Source organism: Argiope bruennichi, chromosome X2 (assembly GCF_947563725.1).
Source record: "Argiope bruennichi chromosome X2, qqArgBrue1.1, whole genome shotgun sequence".
NCBI lineage: Eukaryota > Metazoa > Arthropoda > Arachnida > Araneae > Araneidae > Argiope > Argiope bruennichi.
The window spans coordinates 34,912,772-34,936,724 of NC_079163.1; the positions used below are offsets into that span (position 1 = coordinate 34,912,772).

Sequence of the window (23,953 nt, forward strand, 5' to 3'; positions counted from 1 at the left end):
ATGTTTTTCAAATTTTGTAACTATTTTGCATCATAAAAGAGTCTGTTGCATTATGTTTGTTAAAGAGTCTGAATTATCATAAAAAAAATCAAGTGAGCGTGTTTAAGAAGACACCTTAAAAGCAGAGTGTTGGTGTTGTTGTGAGTTTACAAAGGATTTCGACATCATATACTAATGTTTTTACGAAGTTAAAATAACTGAATGAAAGTATTTTTACATTAAGTTTGCACAAATGTTCGAAACATTAGGTGAGTATTGTTTATAAAAACAAATCAAAATAACTATATTGACATTTTGAAAGAATGGTGAACGTTAGTGAACAGAAGAAGAGCCTCATTTATTAATTAAGATGAGTTCTTCCTTAATTCAATATTTTACTTTTTCATAAGAATATATAATAGAATGCAGAATCTTATATAGAGCATATAGTATAGAATCCCTTATAGAAAACACAGTATAAAATCCCAAATAAATGAAGTATTATAGAATCCTATAAAGAATATATTGCTACCAATACGTATTACTGCTTCCATTTGCACTTAGTTTCGATTAGAATTATTTTAATGCCTGCTGAATGGACGCCAGGTCATTGGCATGCAACCTTGGTGACCAATTTGGTGACAAATATGACAGTTTTGGTGACAAAAACAGAGGTTCATGAAACTACTGGAATTCCGATGATATCTTGACAAAGAGGAAAGATACAATATGTTTCTTGAAGTTTTTTTGTTGTTTCAATTAGATTATAAAAAAATTATATAACAAGATCAAGCCTTAAAGTGAATTCTCTCTTTGGAGTGATGATCCTCAATAAAACGTTTTGCACTGTTGCGTTTGCTTAGCGAAGTTATTAGTTTAGTTAAAGTTAGTTTACTATAAGTTTCTTGTGTGGTGTTGATTTCTGCAAGTGCAGTTTTGTGTTTGCCTTGTCTGTATTTTGTTATCTGTGTTTCGTGTTTTCGTGGGGAATAAAAAGTCGCTATTTCTTATTAAGCATACAGGAATTGTCCACAGTGTTCCACCCGGCGGATTTTCCGTAACAATTTAATGGAATTCTTCTCCAGTTAGCTTCGAATTGCTAAAATTTCGAAGTTAAAATAAAAGATTATTTAGGATAAACTTTCCATAAAAGTAAAAAATTATTATTTAAATCGAATATAATTACATTCTCACTGATAATTGTGAGTTAATTAAGTTAGATGGTTTATTTTGTTTATAGTTTCTGTTCATGCCATAATTCGAACTAAATGTTGGTATATATTTGCTTAAAAATAAATTCAACACAAAATGTTTCTTTGTTTTATTAAAAAAGATATATTTTTATTTATATTATAATATACATAAGATGGGGGAATTACTAACTGATTAGCTAATTATCCACGGTTTAAACTAGAAATGGTTGGAAAATTATTCAGTTCCTTCAAATTAGTACTCACTTGGGAGAAGTAAATAAAAATGAATGAGTACCAATACAAGAAGTGATGGTGGTATTATATACCATGGAAAATATAAAAGATTACTGACTTCGTCTATAAGAAAAAATAGACGAGACAAAGAAGATATTCAGAATAATGTGAAGGAAATTGTCCTCTAGAGAGAAAATCAGAGAATGGTAACTACTCAGCATTAGAAAAGACAAGGGTAATTTTGAACTGAAGCTTTAATGAACAACAGAAGAAAGGACAAAAGAAGGTTTATTTGACTTCTTCACTGGCTACCATCAAAGAGATTCACAAATCAATTACGGATCGAGGACTATATGTTCAATCTGAATAATAATTCCACCCAATGTAATTATTCAGGGATTCGATATTTTTTATATAATATGATATTAAACAAAATGCGATTAATACCCTTTTATAAATAATTGAATTTAATCTACTGTAATACGATTTTTCTCTTTTAGCAAGACGTTAAAATACAAATCAAGAAGGGACCAAATGTGTTTGTTCTATATCACTAGTGAAATAAATAAAGAAATGAAATGAAAATGTCGAAATCACCTAAACTGAATGAAGCTCAATTATGTTGTTAAAAACGTTGCAATGTGTTTATTAGTGTTAACAACTTTTAAATATATGAAAAATAATTAACCACTTTTTTGCACGAGCTTTTGCAACTATAAATTGTTTAGCTATATCTATAGATTAAACAAATATAATTACTTTTAAAAAAATAAATGCCATTACAGTTGTTTAAAACTATTACCACTCAAATAACAGGTTAGAACTACAGTGATCATCAGGGTGATTGTAACTGATGAAATTCTAGAAATTAGGAAGTAGTTTCCCCGAATGATTCCATGCGATTACCTTTAGATTACTATCTTTAAAATTTCTGTCGATTTAATATCTCAGTAACACTTCTTATCGCTTAATTTTCCATTCGTGTATATTAAATTACAATAAAAACTTTCCATAAAGTTAGCCAAAAATAATACTTAGGAAATGAGTATATGTATCATTTCAAGGCAGTATCTAGTAGTATAAATCATAATAGACGAAAAATTCTATTTAAAAGTATTTTCTACAAATTACGAATACTCAGCTTTTAAATTTTATCGCAGCTAAATTTCTTACTCATTTTCTGCTCAAGAAAATTTCGTTTCTTTTGCAGTTACATTTTTACTTTATATTTATCGCAACATTTTACTTTATTTTTATTCAATGCATTTTAAATGGATTCAGCGACATTGACGCAAAACCAGGAAAAAAAAAAAAAACTAGCGACGAAAATAAATAAAATTTATGTAAATCTATAAAACCACTGCTCCAACAGTTTGAGGTTATGGAAATCTAGGAGATAAAAATGAATTGTTAGAACTTCTGATTGTAACTCTGTTGCAAGAAAATATATTTAAACGACAGAGAATTTTTAAATTTTTTTGGACTGGGAAATTGAATAAAAATTTATTGACTTGTCAAAAACTAAAATGTTACTATAAAAATAAATCTACACATGGCGCCTTTAATAATTCAGAAACTCTGCTTTGACATCTTTGTATAGTTCAAGGAGAAAATTGAAATTCTAGAATTTAAAATTTTGAAAGATTTGAAGCTTATAAAGTTTTTAGAACGACGACTTTAAATACAAAATGTATCTTTTCATCAAAAGGAGAAAATCGATAATTTTTAGGTTTCCAAGTTTAAAACATATTTTTGAATACTTAAAGGAAATTAGGAACTATAGTTGTATTTCTAGGAGCTTATAAAAATATTGATTTATAAATATTTTAACAATTAGCACAAAATAACCCAAATAAATAAATGATTAGCATGAAATATTTACTCAATCCTTTATATGATAGATGGTTTCCTTTATATATCGCTTTTTTGTTATCTTTTAGGTTAGCCAAGTGGTAGTCTTTTGATGATTTAGTGAAAAAAATGTGTTTTTATTATCTAATGAAGAGAATGGATGGCATTCAAAGTTTTTATTTTTTTCTGAGATTTATATAATTATTAGCTGCTTCTCACGAAAAGTACATTTTTAAAGCAAGTTTGAAAAAGGTAGTAATTCGTAAGCAATGAAATATATATGATATAGTATAAGTCTATATTTTATAAACAATGCTAGCCTCAAATTAATACTACTTATTAATAAGATTGGGGCGTATTAAAACATATATTTAATTTAACCTTCTCATACTTAAGATCATTCGATTTGAGATATCTCAGAATACTGAAGTGTCCGAATTTATCTTTCAAAGATAAAACTAATTTCTTTCCAAATCAAATTTCATAAAACATCCTGCGTTCTTAAGAAGTTGATTTAAAATATGATTTAAGGTTCTGCTTAGGCGATGGCTATTAAACAAATGTATTCTCGGATATCCTTTGAGAGTTTTCACAAAATTCTCTCTGTCCTCCAAACTCAACTGGGCGAATGTATGTAACGAACAAAATACGAGCCTCGGATAGGCCCTTAATCACACTTACAGAAAGAAAGAAGAAATTTCGGATTGATATCCAGGCGTCTCGGGTAACCACCATAACCTCAATAAACGGACATTCGGGGCATTTTAGTGTTAACAGAGTTAACTGACATAGTACAAGAATACAATAAGATCAAAAATTGACTCTTAACTTCAAATTTTAATTAAATACCCCTACCTAAGACTCTTTAATTCATATAATATCACATAATATCATGTGTACGTCTAAAAGAGCCTAATCGCATAAAATACATTATAATTTTGGTTTTCGTAAAAACAAGAGTTTCTTGTAAAAATCAGGTACAATTTGAAATTTATATGTAAATTAAACTTCTTTCCTCACACTTTCAAGACCTATTTTCATTTAAGTTTAACAAACAGTAGATCCATTGACTAACAAATAAAAAAAACTGTAATGAAATTCATTCTGTTATAAATTGAACTCATTTTAACTTCAAACTGAGATTTATAAGGTTTATTAACCGTTGTGCAGTATGCTGTCTCATATGAAGATCACTTTGTACAAGTAATTAAGCATAAATAACAATTAAATGTTTCAAATGAATTAAATTACCTAAAGGAGTTTAAAATATTATGTTCATTGAAGTAAATGGATATTTAGTAGCTAATATTGTATTTTTAATACTAATTTACTCAATTTGGAATGGCGAAACAACGTAATTTTCACAATTGAAATAAATGCGTTTTACCCATTGAAAGGCACAATTCTTTCATTAGCAAAATGAATCGAACAAAATATCAAAATAAATTCCTCTTTAGGTATTAATGGAATTTAGCGATAGCATATCAAGTTATTTGTCTAAACAAATTAATTGCAGGGATTTGTATCTTCTTAAGAATGTGAATGAAGAATGTTTTTCAAAAAGCATCATATTGTTGTATTTCTTTTATATTTAGCTCAAAGTGGCTTGAAATGTATGACATTATTTTAAAAACTGAAAATAAAATGTGAGAAATGTTACTCTTTACCATAATACGGATTAGTATATATCTGTTAAGCCTAAATAAATGTAAAATTTCAATTATATAAATTATACTATTTATCCATATGTGCTTTTTTAACACCATTCTCAGTTTTATGAATTATTTAATTTTATTTATTAACTCAGAATTTGACTGGGTTGAAACTTTGACTCACAAGACAAATTTCAAATTTCTATTGGTCCTAATAGCCAAATTATAATATAATATTATGAGTTAACTCGTATTCACCCCCCGTACACCGTTAGATATTGGCATATACCTCCAACTGAAAAAAAATGTTTAAATTAAATAAATAATTATATTTTATATCATTTCAATCAATAATTATAATCCGGAAATAAATGTGAAATTAAATTTTCCAAGTCTTATTTAATAACTGACGATCTTGCAATTTCGTAGTCATATTTAATAAGAATTCTTGACATTCTTATACAATGAAAGTATACGATCATCTTATGACCAAAAATGACAAAGTGAAAATTATGTAAAGTAACTGGGGGACGAACATATATTAATTATATGGAGTAATTATCAGCTTTTGAAAAAGTAATTTGTTAGAACGAAATTAAAAGTGTCATTGAAATTATTTTATAGATTTAAATATTTTACCCAATAGCTTAAGCAGGAAAACGTAAATCAGTGAGTTAGTACGCAAAATCATAAAAAGAAATATATTACAATATATGCAGTGAAAGACATACTGAAACAAATTGAAAATAGCCCTCTCAATAAATGAAATTCGTTTAAAAAACGAAGATTAAACCTACTTATAAAAATGAAATAAAATCGACTTTTCAATAATATTTACTTGAAATAACTTCCTCCAGCTGAAATGCAGAAACTCGCCAGAAAAGCACATTTTTCTTACTCATGCTAATTTGTTGGTACACCAGCTCTCGAACCATGGTGATACGGTGTATCAAATCCGCTTTATTCGTAGATTCTCTTTGTTGGACTTAAATAGGTTAAGTTAATAATTTAATCGACTTAGATACGATGATTTTGAGAGCCATTCACACTGACATCTGTATCCACTGATGATGTTTCCAAATGTATTTGTAAGAAAATTATGTGGTTGACGCTATTTGTCCCATCATGCTAAAACCACATTCTTGACAAATGCTTCCATAAACCATACTTACTGCACCAAATAAACAGATAATGGTTCGGATAAAATAGCCTCACATTTAGAAGATGTTGATGTACAATAGAGGAAAAATGACCCAATTAAAGTACTCTTCCATATTCCGCCCCAAATATTACTACTACTGCTCGAGGTGCCTATTTTGTTGTAGGTTAAGAGGATTTTCTACTAAAAATGTCTATTTTGTATTTTTGATATGAATTTTTTCTCAATAAAAGATGTTTGTGTCTCTTTATGGGTGAAATATTCTAACATATAATTTTCTGTATTTTGTAAGGAATAATTCGTGCTCAATTTTAATACCTGAAACAAAACAAATACTGTTTGATAAAATAAGTATTATTTTTTTTTTTTTTGAAATTCGAAATTTTCCTTTAAAAAAATTCACATGTATTTAGACACCACTTAAAATGTGAAGAATATTTAAATATTGAAGTTTTGATTTTTACAATTTATTATTCAATAAAACAAATGTATATGGAGTTATTATTTAAATTAAAACATGCTGCAACATTTTAATAGTTGTGTAGCTATCTTATTAAATATACAGCAGAAGCTCAAAATGTAATTAAACATTATTTTCAATTTTTGAAAATTTTATTATTTTTCTCTTGAAATAATGTTAAGAAAGTGTTCAAATTTGCCTATAATTAAGTAGAAATATATTTCACAGTCAGTATTCTAAGGTAAATTAACCCTTGATATTTGATCCACCGGGGGTACCCTAAACGTGAGAAGTGAGCAGATCCCTGTGTGATAGGTTTCTCTTGCCACTCTGGTGGGTAAAGTAATGGCGTGTCGGTGAGTTACTTCCATTCCGATGATGGGACATACCTCCTACGGGAAGGGCAGTTACCTCGGCCTGTGATAGCCATTAGGACTCAACCTTATTTCTCGCCAAAGTGCTTCTGCGATGATAATGAATGTATCCAATGGTGTAAGGTCGAATTATTCCCATTTTGACTAACAGATCATAGCTTATATGTGAACGGTTGGGCCTTGGTCATAGAATAACACTTGCGTTTCTTCTCATAGACTTCAGGTTTTTACACCTATCATTAAATTCACATACTGATAAGGCACAGCTGGGTGAAATCATTATATCATTATTTTAAATCCTTCAAACTTTTGTTTTGATTGATCACCGATAAGCATTTTTCTCACTTCTAAATTTATCATTAATTAGTTCACTGAGTAAACTTAATTGTTTTCTCCTTTTACAAGATCAGTTCATAATAATAAAACCAAAAAAAAAAATTGAATTTATCCCAGAATTATTTTTTGCAATGGATAGAATAACATGGTTAAAAATTAGGACATAATAAATCTCTTCTAAGCAAATAAGTAAGCATTAATATATCCTTATGTCAGGGAATAAAATCTAAATCTAATTACATGTTGATATATGATTTCAGTCTTTATATGATAATAACGTCCCATAATAACGCTCTGGATACCTTTGGCTATAATAATTGCCTAAAATGGGAATTTAAAAAAATTTCATAGCTCAATGAATTTTAATTGTAGAAGATTACAATTGTTTTTTTTAACTTTCAAATATATAGAGTGATTTAATCTCGGTTTAGTTTAGCACTATATTAATCCATTAATTTTTTCAATAATTCACAAAATAAAAAAATATATTAAATTCAGATAATATTAGTAGATATTTAAATATATTTGTATTTGAAAACAGTAAAGGAAGCACATATTTCATATATTTTATTCTAAATAAATGGACTTACCTTAATTTCTTTTCATATATTACTAATTCTTTAAATCCCATTATTTAAATACCTTTTTTGTATTTTAAAATTCTTACCTTTACCCTGATCTTCAAACTAGTACCAGCCGTTGTTTTAAAGAATAAAATTTAAAATAGTTAACTACTTACCCAAAAATTAGTTAGCTACGATTTCTGCAGCTAAATTACTACTATTGCTATATTTTAGAAGAATGAAAATTCTAGATGGCCAAATATAAACCATTCAGATCTATACTAATTTTTATTTGTGATTTTCAACATATTTTCTTCATATCTTTATTGTTTAAACGTTGAATAGGATTAACAGAATTAATAAAAATGAAGACTGTATAATTCTTTATATAGATATTAAGAATGCTAATTTATTACATACATCGATTGCAATTATATAATTCAATAAAAATAAATTTTCAAAAATTATTTTAGTAAATGCCAACACTGGAGTCATTTCATTTGACGTATTTTATGTATGAAGGAAATGACTTAAATATTAAATGTTCTGTTTTACATTGCTGTGATGTAAGAATGCGATAACAAGCATAAAATATTTTAAAATCAAATTTTCACTTTGCATTTGTTGGCGATCATTTGGGCATGAAATGATCCTAAAAAGATGTGAGCAGTGTTATTTTTTTTAGATATGAAAAATAAAATGTAAAGAAATCTTGCCCCTGGCTAATGTCATACAAACAACATGTGTATTACATTACATAAAAAAGTTTAATCTATATGCCATCTTCAGCAAGTTGTTATAGTTATAAATAGTATTTCATTTAATGATTTCCCATTTCTGTAGAAAATTGTTAATATAAATTAAAAGAAGTCATATATGAAAATACAATTTAATATTGCTCAAATAAAGTATTGTCGTAAATAATTTTTAAAAAAAATACACTTAAAAAATATTTAGACGATGCTAACAATTGTTACATTATTTCTTAGAGATAGTTCCAAGCAAAAGAAAGTTGTGAAAATAAGATAATCATTTCTTTCTGTCTCAAGTCTTTAATTATATATTTTAGGAAAAATTCTTAAGATAATTGAAGACCGGAAATGTGAAATTTTATACGTGTAAAACTATTAATCTCACAGAGAAACAACAGTCCGTTTCTGGCTAATTTGGGGGCTTTTAGAGTTTTATAAGCCAGTGGTACTTCGCTTTCCTTAACAGAACCCAATGGCCGAACATGATAGCATTTATTAAATTCTCCAAGAAGTGACGTAAGCATTCCATCCCAGTACCTATATCATTGGCGATATACACCAACACACTTTACAGCTATTTAGAATTAGTCCGACATTTTTATAGTTTTCCAGATAGTAAACCTTGGTATTTATTACGATTTGATATACGAAGAAATATTTATTACTGAAGGCGTTTTCCATTTTCAGTAAGTAATTACAGAATTTTAAATAAATAAAAGGCCTTTAAGTAATATTTTTATGCTAATTAGAGAATTTCCTTTATTCCAATCATATGAAAACTTATTGACAATTTTGATAACATGTTTTTTTTAAATCGAATAATGTTATCAAATGGAGTTGAAAAAACATTTATTTATATAGATACAAATAAACATAACAAGGCTTCAACTACAATGGGAATAAACAAAATTAAATTCAGAAAGTTTTCATTTTTTTTTTTTTTTTTTTTGTGAAAAATAAGAATTAAAGCTAGAGAAAACAAGTGCGGAGCCAGCGAAACAACAACAAGAAGCATTTCGAGTTTTGCAGGAAAAGTAATATAGAAATATCTTTCGCAAACGCACATATTCTTGCGAAATAAGAGATAATTCATATTTCCTTTCAATGTACGAAACCTGTAAGTAAATAAAATGAATAAAATTTTATAATACAATGGAAAATGTGGAGATATTTCAATTTATTCCTTCGTATTTGATTTATAGGAAGTAAAACCTTTTTATTTCGTTGGCTATTGTTGTCTTGATCCAAACTGACTGCTATCCATTAAAACTGGAAAAACTCATTATAATAGCACTCGTATTTGATATAGCTTTTTATGAGCTTTCAATCCATGGATTATTCCTTGTAAATGGGGACGACTCAACGTTTTGCTATATTGTTAAAAAACATTTTTTACTATGATCAGAAAAAGTAGAAACACTTTTCTACTGCTGAAAAAATCACGTTTCCACAAAGATAAAACTTTTATGATTAATTTGATACAAATTCTAAGAAACTTGCCGAAGAATTTCTAAAGATACCTCTAGTTTCCCCAAGGGAATCTTTCTGACTACTTTTTAATTTCGTTTCGAAAAATTTATGTTAGAAGATTTTTCGGATTTTATGTGACATTTTATTCATCGTATAAGTACAATTATTAATAGTTGTATTTGCCTTTCTCCCTATTTGCTTCTGATACATGTATGTTTTATATCTACATTGACCAAAATCAGTCATTTTGACAGGCTGGAAAATTAAATTACATTATTATTATTATTAATGAATTCCGTAAAATTTATTTGAAGTCACAGAGAGAACACATTTATATTTTCGGGAAGAATATTCCGTGGATTCTGCCTTCTTTTTCATTTCATTATTATCCATCATCATGTGTATAAACATTGCGCATCGCCTGATGCGTGTACCGCTTTTTCCAGCGATAAGTATTGTGTCGGCGCAATTAGTGAAAAATGTAAGTTACACAGCAAACAAAAATTTAGTTCTTTTTATTCTTTTTTCATTTAAAAAAATTTCACCAAATATAGAAATGCAAGACAGAAAATTTCACCTGAACCTGAGAGCTCATAAAATTCAACTGCAACATCATCAAATGCAAGTTGTCTTAATTAAAGAAGATGCATGATCTTACCATAATAGCAAATTAAAAATTGTATGTTTACAGAAAATTTACACAAAAAAGCTTTATCACACATTTTTTCAAAAGTATGAATAAAAAATAATAAGTAAAGTAGTTTTTTTGTTTTCTAAGAGAAGTAATTAATTCTCTTTATAATATAAAATAGCATTAAAAATTAATATAAAAAGCATTATGAATTGGTTATTTTTTCACAAAGTAGTTAATTTGTCTGCATATGGGTAATACAGAATATATTGTAAGTCTCAGTCTTTCCAGATTTCAATATTTCTCTTTTTCCCCTATAGCTGTTAAATAGAGAAACTCTAAAAGAAATATGTCTAACTGTAACGTAATAATTACTGAAAAGCTGACATGATTAAAATACTTATTTTTTCATTTTATTTGACATTTTACTCTCATGTTTTCAAAGCATATTACGATATTTTTCTTTAATTTTTTAAATAATAAGCTTTTAAATCGATTCTGAATCTGTGACTTTCTTAACATTCATTTACAGTAAATTACCTTTAATTCCGATGTTTATTCTTTTTTTTTTCAAATTATTTTCACTTACCCGAACTTAAAAACAGTAGAATTTGAATCACTTCAATTTTAACAGTTGCATAACGATCATACAGTACGAAATTTGGTGACATTTGGCATGACTTGGTTACTGTTTTGAGTTCAAAGCTATTGCTTGACATCTGCCGAAATATACTTATGTTATTATAAAATTATACGTCAAGCAGATACCCTACTGATATTATCTATTCATTGACACTGAAGAATTTTAAGTTTGATAGTCTTATTATCTGCTGCACAATCATTTGATAAAAATATTCTAAATCATTTGGGTACATAAAAAATATTTTGGGTACATGCACGTACTTCTATTAAACGCAGTCAAGCATTTATTTCCCATTGGTAAACAAAGGTATTTTTATACTCTTGTTATCATACAAACATTTGTCACCAAGATCTATTTTACACTAGATGCAATACATTAGATACACAAGATCCAAGAACTTCTACAGATTAAAAATGCAAAAAATTATAATTGAATAGCTTTTACTTCTTGTTTCAGCTCTTAAAGGATTAATGACATTGAAAATTTTGATTCTGAGCTTATTTCCTACTTAAGAAAAGACATCTGGTTTTGACATAAAAGAAGATGAAACTTTTTGTCGTCAGCCCTTGAGACTAAGGAAAAGGGTTTTTATTTTGTTGAAAATAGTTCAAAGACATCTAAAATAAGCCAAACGGTAAAATGGAGAAAAAGTCTACGATATGCATTTAATGCATTGTTGATTTTATATCTATGCAACAATCAGTGATTAAGCTTACTGCAATAAGTTGCAAGAGCAGATATTTATATAAATATCGACAAAAGTTAATTTACATCAGTTATGGCATTTTCAGATGTAACTAAGTCGAATACTTTTAGATCTACCTGCAGGCAAAGAAGTTAAATAAATTTATTCCAGTATATCCAATAAAAACAAAGAACATTAGTTTAGTTTAGTTATAATAACGCCCCGTTTTAAAGCAACACTAGGCTATTTTGGGATGGACCTCGTAATTTTGAACCGCGGTCAGATGACGAGGACGACATTTGAGCTGGCAGCCCCCTCTCCACACCACGTCACACCAGTGGGAATACGTTTAACGTACACCAGATCCGCTTACACGACGGTTCTTCGGTGGAATCGGGTCTCGAACCTGAAACTCTCCAGTTCCGTAGCCGACACCTTACCACCAGGCCACCGCGGCCTGGTGGTAAAAAAGAAGAAGGCTAAGAATGAAAATTGAAAATAATCAAGAGAATAAAGCTTAAAAAAATCAAACATGGTGGAAGGAATGCAGAAAATTAGAATAAAGAATTAGAAAATAATTGCATCAAAATTAGGTACCTTAAAAAAGTGAGATGAAAATAATAATTCTAATAATTCGATTATTTCTCTAGAACACTCATTTTTAACTTAATTCAAGAAGAGAAAATTAAATTTAAAATGGCAACGATGCAATATAAAAGAATTTATAATATAGAACTAGTGATACAAATGTTTTAACTTCAAGAAAAATTACAAAAAATTACAAAAAAAAAAAAAAAAATGGAGATGTGATCATCTCTTATAATTATGGAAACAATGGTCAGAAGAAAAACCGAATTTCTTTTGAACTTCCTATCAAAAATGCAGAAATAATATATCTATATTCAAAATGGGATTTGATACAGAACACGATTGTAGATAGTGTGGCTGTAGCACTTTCAATAAGAATATTTTACTCTTGAGAAGGAAAGTTAACTATCAATCTGTTTAATGATAGTAATTAAAGAAGCTCTACTGTTATCTGGGAAATGGGCGTGATTGCCCACTGCTTTTTTTTCTTTTTTTATAAAATTTCCCTTTAACGAATCCACACTCTGCCGTCTTTATCAGACGAATATGAATTTTTTCATCTTTCTCAAGAAACCTACAATAGTGCTTCTCTGGAATTAATACAGATTGTATATATCGCGTGGTGATTTATACAATCATATAATTACCATTAATTTTTTTAAAAAAATGTGTTTTAAAAAAATGAAGTAAAAAAACTAGTAAATTTTGCGGATTTCATTGCTAAAAGCTCTTCACGGAATCTTAGTCAAACTAATCAAAGAGGCAGGAACAACTTAGAACTGATAATCATCAAGTCTAATCATATTAGAAAGTGACATAATATTAGAAAATGTGTTATTATGTTAGTTAAACGTGTTATTATGTGTTATTATCTAGTTAAAATGTGTTATTTCAAGAGATATCAATAATGTTTTGATACTTTTAAATATAACAACATTGCATATCTACTAAAAGGATTTTGTTCTAAAATTTTTTCTTCATTTTCAAAAACTCCTAAACAGACAAATCTGTTGTCTTACCAAATGGAAGTGAAAGGTACTATAACTGAAGAATCACTCGGGGCTATAGTTGAAGACTAATACATTCATCTGTCTTAGCAAATGAGGTATCAATACATTCATCTGTCTTAGCAAATGAGGTATCAATACATCCATCTATCTTAGCAAAAGAGGCATCAAAAAGACATGATCCTAGTGGTGGAAACTTACCCAGGTGTTTGCGGACGATTTCGTAATTCTAGCTGAAGCGGTTGCTTCATACAAGTTTAGAGAAAGAGATAGAAATGCTTTGAATAAGCTTGAAGGTTGGGTAAAATCTAAACCTAACTTACCCAAATATACAACAAATCTAAATATACAGTGTTTCAGCAAAGCAACGATGTTACCTGTTTTCTAGGAATCTTCTGGATGTCATAAGAAGTTTAAATACAAAATAATTGAAATATCTTAGATTAGTCTTTGTCACAAGTATGAGTTTCAACTTATGGCAAAACAAAATTCGATAAATAATCATTAGGTTCTCTGAAAACCATAGAAAATTAGTTAAAGTAGTGAAATTTTAAAGGAAATTTATTCAAGATTTATCGAAAAAAATTATAGTGTTGAAATTTTGATTTGTGCTAACCTTCGAGTTATAAACAGCTTTCTTGAAATATACCCACTCCTATCTATTACAAAACGTACCGATAGACTGAAATGAGACTTTACACGTTTTAAGTACATAGTTGCCTACCACTTCACAACAAAGAGCAGATGTTCAAGGAAACAGCAAATAAAGTTAAATGTATCAAAATCAGTGAAAAATTCATGAACTCTAGCCATCTCGAGTTTTTAAAAAAAGTAGGATCAAGGATGCATAAAAAATTTCTGGGATTAATTTAATGTCTCAAAGAAAAAACTATTTGTATTGATGGTACTTAGATTGACAATTCTGTAGATGTAGGCTTTGGTACATTATAATAATGAACATAAAATTGATTTTGGAGCTCACAGAATTTCTAACCATAATTCAGTCTGTTAGTCTGAGGCTATTTCTATGAAATCTGTCGTCCATTACTCCAATAAAACTGAAAATACAGAGTGCAGCGAAAAAACTCGGACAAAGTTATTGCAACATAGAAAAAAAAGTTAATTTTTTTTTTTTCATTTGGGTTTATTTTTTTGTCTATTACTTCAATTATAAAATATTTTATAATATATATCTTAGTTTACATACCGTTTTTTGGCTTATTTACAATGTCAAGTGAAACATCTGCTATCTTAGAGCAAAGAAAACGACAGTGTGAAACCGTTTGTTTTCTTAATGTGTCTCGCCAAATTGTGTCTCATGCAATCTGCAGTTTTAAAGAAATTGGCAATGATGGTCGATGTCCAGGGATTGGACGAAAATGTAATAGAAACATTTCCAATAATCGTAAGGCCACTAAAAAGCAAATTCAATGAAATGCGAGGGTTCCCATGAGAAATATATATCGTGAAATGGCTAGAGATAAGGCAGCGAACGCCAAAAAGAGAGCTCGGACTGAAGCTTTTCAAGTTCCAAAAATGTATGCTTCTCACTAAAGAAAACGAACTCGCACGTCTCCAATGATGCCGAAAACTTTTGAGACGGGCCGCATGTTAGAGCTGGGAGAGATCCCTTTTAACTGATGAGAAGCTCTTAACTTACCAATAAGCTCATAACTTCCGGAATGATAGGATCTGATCTGCAGACGCTCCAAGCGCCTTGGTAATTATTGAATATCGCCAACATCCAAAATCGGTCATGGTCTGGGGAAGAATTTGAGCAAGCTGCAAAACACTTCTCGTTTTTGCGGATAAGGACGTTAAAATAAATTAAAAAGTGTACTAGCGGGACATTCTAGGAGCTGTTGTACTTCCATGGGCCAGTAGCACTTCGAGAATGTAAACTGGACTCTGAACAAGTGCACAGGCCAAAAAGACACAAAAATGATGCAAGGCGTATTTCCCGGACGTGATATCTGTAGAATGGGTGTCCTACTCACTAGATCTCAATCCAATAGATTAAAGTGTATGGTTCATTTTTGTGTTTAGAGTCTGCACTAAAACCACACAAAAGATTTGACTCTCTAAAGCAATTGCTTCGTCAAGAATCTTATAGATTGAAGGTAGAAAACTTGCGGCCATTGCTGAAGATTTCAATAAGCATTTATGCCTCTGCATCGCTGCAAATGGAGACCACTTTGAAACCAATTAAATTTATTTATTAATAAAAGTCTACTCTTATTATGATTTTTTATATTTTGCTAATTTATTTATTTTTAATAAAGTTATATTAAAAATTGTTTGTCCATTTTTTTTGACGGACCCTTATATTGATGTCGTGCTTCAGACTCGAAATTCACATAAATGACTCTCCACTCTCTTAAAGAAAAAAAAACTTTGAAAAACAGATGCTGAATAATATAAAGAGGAAAATTATAGGTAGCAACAAAGGAATAAAGCTGCGGTAGGTGAAAGCCTATACAATGCAGCATGGGAATGAAAGAATCGATGTACAAGCGAAACAAGCTATAAAGAAACTTGAGGTTGATATTTACCTCCATGAGACGAAGGCTCAAATAAAAACCAACATTAAGAAAATGGCTATGCACAAAAATAGCAAGAGAGATGGAAAAACTCTTCCAAAGTAAAAAAGAAAACTAGAATGTATTTTGATAGACTGGATACGAAAAGAACAAAACGGAACTTCTATTTAACTCAAGTTTTCACAGAGCGTGACGTTTTCAAAAACCATCAGAAACGTTTCCTGAAAAGAATGAAAGTGAGTACTGTGTGGCAGAAATCGATAACACTAATCGCATCGTCTGGAGTGTAAACTTTAGAAAAGTGAAAGGAATGAATTAAAAACTTAATCTTTCTGTTTAATATCTTCAAAAGAATTGCATTTTTTTAGGTTTCTTAAAAAATATATGGTTTATAAATGGTAGTATGGTCCACTTTTAGAGTTGAAGAAATAAATATATTTCTATACTCACTCTATTCTTGTATTTATCATTTCTTAATTCATCGACTAGTTTATTGTATTTTACTAACTTATTGTATTACTTTTTCACTCTGTTATTTACTTAAATTACTTTATAAACTTACTATTTTTTACTTTATAAACTTAAATTGACTTTTTGGTCTATTTATGATTTTTTTACCGGCATGGAGTAATTTCTATTTAAAGAAGATATTTGTTCTACTATTCTTTTGCTCAAATAGTAAAAGTTTTATTCGCTTTGTTTTTGTTTTTTTCTCTCAAAATAATGCTATGCAAAGGGCAAGTTACCGTCATCAAATGACTCGAACGCTTTTCGTTCTGATGTCGAGTAGTTTAAAAGCTATAGACAGATAGAGCTAAAAACGGTCATAACATAGAAAATATAGATGCGATGATTGCAGCTATAGCAACATATCCAATGATAAGATTTTTTTTTTTTTTTTGCTATAAGTTTTACCAAAATATCTAACAAAATCAGCTCTACTGAAAATTTTGGAGAATAAATATATGTATATAAACATATTAGAGAAGTGGTTTGCAATAAAATTGTTTTCATCATCGTAAAGGGTTGTTCAATTATTTAAAAGTTGGAACCTTCCAAAAATTTGGATTTTTTTAAAAAAAATACACTAATAGTTTTTAAAATTACATGCATAATACAATAAAAATAAATCTTATTTAAAAGTAGAGCTACGCCATTATTTTGTACCATTAAGTGCATAAGATATTGCATTTTTAAATAAAAGTCGGCAATGTGTAGTTCTAGTACACATCTTGTTTTGAATGACACACTACATAGAGTAAGTATTACACATGACTTTTACACATTTTCAGAATGATTTCTATAAAGAAATTTAAAAAGTGAATGTTTTAGGATAAAATTTTCTGGCAACTGGTTTTTATTTGAAATGCAAAATATTGTCAACAACTTTTTAATTTATTTTTCCTTTAAAATGTTGCTTTAAGTAAACTGTGGATTAAAAAATAAGATTTTACTCCTTCCGAAGGGAATTGTTTCTATTATGTAATTCAAAGACGTTGTGAAAAGCGTGGTATTAAAATTTCTAAATGCAAAGTATTCAAAATTATTAATCGAAAAGAAAAAAAAATAACATCAATCATTACTTCATAGAAAGAAGATACTAAACATATATTCGGAAAGGTATATACTGTTTCAAATATTTATCAAATCAATCGCAAAGTTTTTTAATACAATTGTAATGAAAATAAATAAAATAATAAACAAGTTTCACCATTTAAAAAGCTAAAATACGAGATGTTCACCAGCTATTGCAGAGATATGTGATTCAATGCAAAGTAGTTTGTAGACTCTGTATAAAAAACTATTTAACAGGAAATAAATGGAAATATAAAGTGATTCTTGATAAAGCATGCGCTTACCGAAAAGATTGCGAAAAAATAGTTCCAATTACTATTGAAAATAAATAGAAAAAATGTACAAATATGATTATACAATTAACAGTTCAGTAAAGGATTTCGTACAAACATGGTTGTACAATTAACAGGGCAGTAAAAGATGGATTACAAAGAGAAATCGAAAATAATTAGTAAAATAAACTTCACTCAAGAAATGTTTTAAGTCTGATATTTACAGAAGATATTCCATTTTTTTTTTACCTCAATGACTTTCAAAGAGTTAAACTTCCTTAAGCGAAAGCTGCAAATCATGCTTCGAAAAGTACAATGTATTTTTTGAAAAAATGGATACAGGTATTTCTACATATTCCTGCGAAGTTCCCGGATCTTTCACCTGTGGATTATTAAGCCTTTGGTTTGTTGAAAAAGCTTTTTTCAAGCGGAGATATGCTATTCTTAATAGATTAGGTAAAATGGTAGGATAGAAATCAATACACTTAGAATTTTTTTCAAAAATTACTTCATTCATGAAAATTATGACACCGATTTGTAATAAGACTATCATATCGAACATTAAAAAAGAAAGTCTTTACATTTTAAACATTAAATAAATAACTCTAAAATCATTCTAAAAATATAAACACACTGTGTGTTATTGAACAAATTTTTAAAACTTCTTATCTAAGTTTTTAAATTTAATGAGAACTGGGATTTTGAATTTAAAAAATATATTATGAATATTAAATGCAGGAAGTAGTTATATATTCTAATAAAATTATAAAAAAAATATAAACTTAAGAACGTGAATAAATCTGCTATTCATCCGCTTGAAAAATATGTCAAATTAAAGCTCACTCTCGAGTATAAATCGTTTTTAAATATAACTACATGTAAAAATGCATTAATTAATTCCTGAATTTAATGATAGTCAAGCAAATTTCGAAAAAATAATTAAAAGAAAATTTTTTTAAAATTATTTGATTTCGGAAAATAATTAAAAGAGAAATTAAGTGAAATTAATTTAAAAAATAAGCTTTTTTGATGAGAAAAATACACATATAACATACGACTCATTCTCTTCATCAGTATATGAATTTGTATTTGAATTTGATTTTCTTTGCAATGAAATAAACCAAATGTATTAAAAGTAATTTTTGAGTATATATAACTATAATGTAAAATTATTTATATATAATTATATTAGTTTTCTCGAATTAAGATGAACGATTAAGAGTTTGTATTTAAATCGGGCTAGGTTCTTAAAAACTAAATGTGTGAACAGTTCCTTTTATTTAAAATTTTAAGCAAGGATTATTTAGATGTATATCAATCAATAAAAAATAAATCAAAAATCCATCAGCAATTGCCAAAAATATTTAAAGTATTATGCTGTTTTGTTGCTGAAAGCGAATGTAAATCAAAGTAAATGAGAATTTACCTTAGTATTCAAAATTTCAACTATACAAAGCAGAGATATTGAAATTGTTAAATATATAACTTTAAAGAGAAATACATCTTTAAATAAATATTTACTAAGAAAACTCATTTCTGTAAAGATTTATTTCAATTCATATAATTGACTCTTTATTTCAATTAATATAATTGATTCTATTTGCGAAGCTCAACTGCACTAATTCTTAGAGATATCTAAAATGAATAGTTAAAATAAAGATTTGGTAATAATAGAAAATTAATCGTAATGTTATTTTTGCCCTAAAATCAAAGGTGGTTTTAATTTTAATTATAATCAAATTAAAATCCAGAGTGTTCTAAAGATATTTCGACGAAGGAAATCGATCATTTTATACAGTTTGATGTGTAAAATCTAACAATTTTTTGCCTAGATTTGTAGTTGTAAAAAGCAGGTAAGAATTTCCTTGATAACAAGCGAAATAACATTTATTTTCACTTAGGCTGTCAAAAATTTTTAATAGTAGTCTACTTATGAAATATACATGCCGAGTTGTTAAAGATTATAATTATTAAGATATGAAACGACAGTCTACAACTTCATAACTAAATGACAGAAAGAATTGCGAAGTATCTGGTCACAATCTAAAAACTAACAGTAAACTTGTGTCACTTCAGTTTTTAAACATTGTTTACATTGAAGACTATATGAGTTCTCAGATAATGGTTTTAAAGGGTTTTACTGCATGGATTTAGTGGTTTTACTGCGTATATTCATATGAACTGCAAATTAAAATATTTTTAGAAGCTACTTGATTTTATGATGCATATAATAAACTTTTTAAGTAAATGTATCAATTTAGACAAATATGAGTAGTATTTATTTAAGGCCTCCCTCAGTTTCTAAGAGTATTTTCCAAAAGGTTTTCTCATTAAATAATGGAACAAATACTTTGAAATTCACCATAAAGCATACTTTTGAAAGAAATAATCGTATGTGCTTAACTTTCCGGTAAAGGAGAATTCAATGGATAAAAAAATCGAAAAACTTCATACATAAGAAGTACATCAAAAATTTAGTTCTCTTCTCTTATTTCGAAGTCAGAACAATAATTGTTTCCTTCTCCAAGTATGCAGATAAATTCAATACTTTTTATTTTCTGACACACGAGCATACAATATATTATAATTGGCAAAAAAAGAATAAAACCTCAAGAGTTTTGTAAATGTTTTTGACATAGCTTAATCCGGAAAAACTGTTTTTTAGAAATATATATGTTGCTTGTTCACAAACGTCTAGACGGAATAAATTTGATAAGTGGTCTTTACAACAAAGAGTTAGATTCTGCTCTACAGGTCTTCATTTTTATTTATCTTGTATGTTTGTAAAATTCAGTGGCTTCTTAAAGTATTCCAAAATCCATTAGTGTTTCCAGCATAAGTTCACATTTTGTCGGCTGTGTTGTTTTCCTTTTCAGTTATATATAACAGTTCTAAGAAATAAAAATGAAAGATATGTTTCATGATAAACATAGAGCCTAGTATCCACTTCGTCAAAGTGATACGAAAACCATATTACCACCTTGCGAACGAAAGTGATAAGAAGTGAAAGTGGAATCACATTAAAGAACTTCGTCAGTTAGGTCTTTCTCCTACTGGCTTGGATGTTTTCAATGCCACCAGTTGAATACATGAACTCAAGTAGGTGGTTTTTCTATTATAATTTTAGATCTGTATGCAACCTAGAACAAAATCCATCGATCAATTGACTATGTGTCAATTTGTATATTCTGCCTGCCAGTTTATGATCGACTAGAAGGAATGAATTTGATATGTGGTGAGTTTAGATCGACCGTGCCTGTAGTCTGTGCATTTTCTGTGGGCGGTTGAAGGTCACATTTTCTACCGCGTTACTGGTACCAGACAACCAATAACGAGGTAGAAAATGTGACTTTAAACCGCCTACAGAAAATACACAGATTATAAATAAAAGCAAAAGACAGATAAATAAATTGATCTAGACCCGACAACTGTAGGAATGTCACAAATTTTGGTTCCGATCTATCAAAAAGGAAAACATCAAAATCCATGATCATTTCAACTCACTGCCTTGAAATGAGCACCGGACGTGTCATATAAAGTACAGTTCGAGAAGCGATTTATTAAAGAAAGACCTATACTTTGTTTCTACCGAGCAATTTCTAAATTGTAATGAATTTTAATTAGTTTAATTAACTAGAAATATATCCAGAAATTCTGCGGGAGTCAAAATCTATATTCTTTAAAGATGTGCAAGTCATGGATAAAATATATTTAGTAATTGTACAGAGATTGAGGTCTTCCACACATTCACTGAAAAACTGATGACCTTGGCAACAATCTTTTCCTGCATTCGTTCAAAAATATTAGAGAATCTAAACAAAGGTAGAGGTCAAACAGGATTTCTAGTGAAGAATCAATATTAAGATTTACATTAAGTTATAAGGTTTTATTTTTTAAAATGCCAAGTGTTTTTCGCACTATTGCAATTAGTTTGTATATTCTTCTGTGAGTTACCCATAAATGAATATTTGATATATTGTATCGGACTTGTACCTATTTACATATTTAAGAAATTAAATCAATGTGTGACTTAATTTCATCAGCATACTCAATAAAATTTAAAAACTTAGAATCAGATTTGAGATTAGAATAAAAGTTTTGTCCTTATAACGAACCTGAATAGCGTAAGAAATTATTAAAATGTAAATTTTCAGAAATATTATAAAGAAAAGGGACGATAATGGGATAATTTCATGTGAGTGTATCTTTGACATATCTTCAATCAATGCCATTTACAAAAGAATAAATGGTTGAAGTATTTTTAATCTCATTTTATAATTGCTTATCTGTTAGACGCAAGATACTTTATTTAGTTTTAGAAAGTTTTCCACATTCACTACCTGCATAGTTGCTTATACGTAATTATCTTTGTATGAACACTATAAAGAATATATTCAATACCTGGCATCGTGGAAAGTGAAATGAGGATTAATGACCAATGTTCTTGAAATATTAAAGCATGTATTTGACTGCAATTCTAAAATTAAGATTCAACCAAAGAACAGTATCATTTCAAAATAGCAATGAGAGTTTTCGTAGATCAATTTTCTTTAAAATTTTCTAATAAGATATCAAACTTCCATATTAGATACATCGAAATAAAAGTATGACTGCGACTGGCAGCATTATCCCACTCAGTAGAACTGTGGCACTTGTAGAAAGTCGTACCTGGCTTGGTAGATGATTGCGTTTGTCAGCAAAAATCTGATATAAAACGACTATTGGCAAATTATGATACTAGCTATAAATGATAGGCACATTACGGAATTTATAAATGTGGTATACTTCTATCTGTTAAAATTGATCATATGAAATCTAGTTCTGTTAAAATTATAAATTGATACAAAATTTTATCAGATTTTGTCTTACTTTGGTTATTTTATTCTATAGTAAAGCAAAAACATTGAAAATATTTAGCTGACATAATAATGTGGATAATCCATTATTTTAATAATTTTTCATGTTAAAAAAACACCCAGAGAGATAACAATTATGTCGAATTATTTTATTTGGAAAATATTAAATGGCTACAATTGTAGGCATAATCAAATCTAAATTCCATTTAAAATGTTATCCTACATATTCCCTAGTTATAATAAAATGTCGTATAGTCAAGAGTTTTTAACTGTTTTAATAGAAACTCAGATTTTCTTAATAATTATAATCTAATTTTAGATTTGAAGATGCTTATGATTTAAATATTAAAAATCTTGCTATAATAGTAATAAGTTGACATTAATAATATTTAAAATATCCATAAAATATATTCAAATAAACTTTCTTTTCTTATACATCTTCCGGATAAACCAGATTGCCATAATTCGCTGCTTTCATTATACGCTCGTCACAATTGAAAATAATAAAAACATAGAGAAAAGAAATGCTTACCTCATTGTCGTTAACGAACCATTGTAGTTGGGCTGGTTCCAAAGATCTTGCAGAAGAGCAGTTTACATCTACAGTATCACCCACATAATATCGAGACACACTTCCTGTAATACTTGGTCCTTCAAGTCCTGGAGGCACATGGGGAACTAAAAATAAATAATATTTTCGCTAATGACTGTAAATATCTTCTTAACATTGAAGAAATAAATCTCTTTTTATGAATGATAAGTAAAACTTCTAGAGTTACTGGGAGAAAGAATTTCCAAAGAGTCTTCAACTCAGACATCTCAAAGCGATTTTGCGTTTTCAATTTAAATAACTGAAGGACACTTCAGGTACCTCAATAAATCGGTAGCAGTGGAATTAATTTATTTAAATATTGATTTTGTCAGAGATGGGTTCTTGAGATTATTGTTAGCCTTACTAAAGAATTTCGCTGAGAAAGAAAATGTCTTCTACAGCAGATTTAAATCATTTTCAAAAAAGTTATCATTCTTGGATATTTTTAAGATTTAAAATACAGTTACGACCAATTTACGATGAAGTAAAAAATGAAGAAGTATGAAGATAAATATTTTTTATAGTTTATTTTATTATAAAT

The 23,953-nt window shown here is 28.5% G+C and overlaps 1 protein-coding gene across 2 annotated transcripts in view; it reads right to left on the reverse strand.

The window, feature by feature from the left end:
- Positions 1 to 23,953, reverse strand: part of LOC129960507 (synaptogenesis protein syg-2-like) — a 250,103-nt gene that overhangs the window by 44,659 nt on the left and 181,491 nt on the right. For both annotated transcript variants that reach the window (XM_056073983.1, XM_056073982.1), the window contains exon 6: positions 23,353 to 23,498. In XM_056073983.1, coding sequence (XP_055929958.1) covers positions 23,353 to 23,498 — 146 coding nt within the window. The remainder of the gene's footprint in view (positions 1 to 23,352; positions 23,499 to 23,953) is intronic.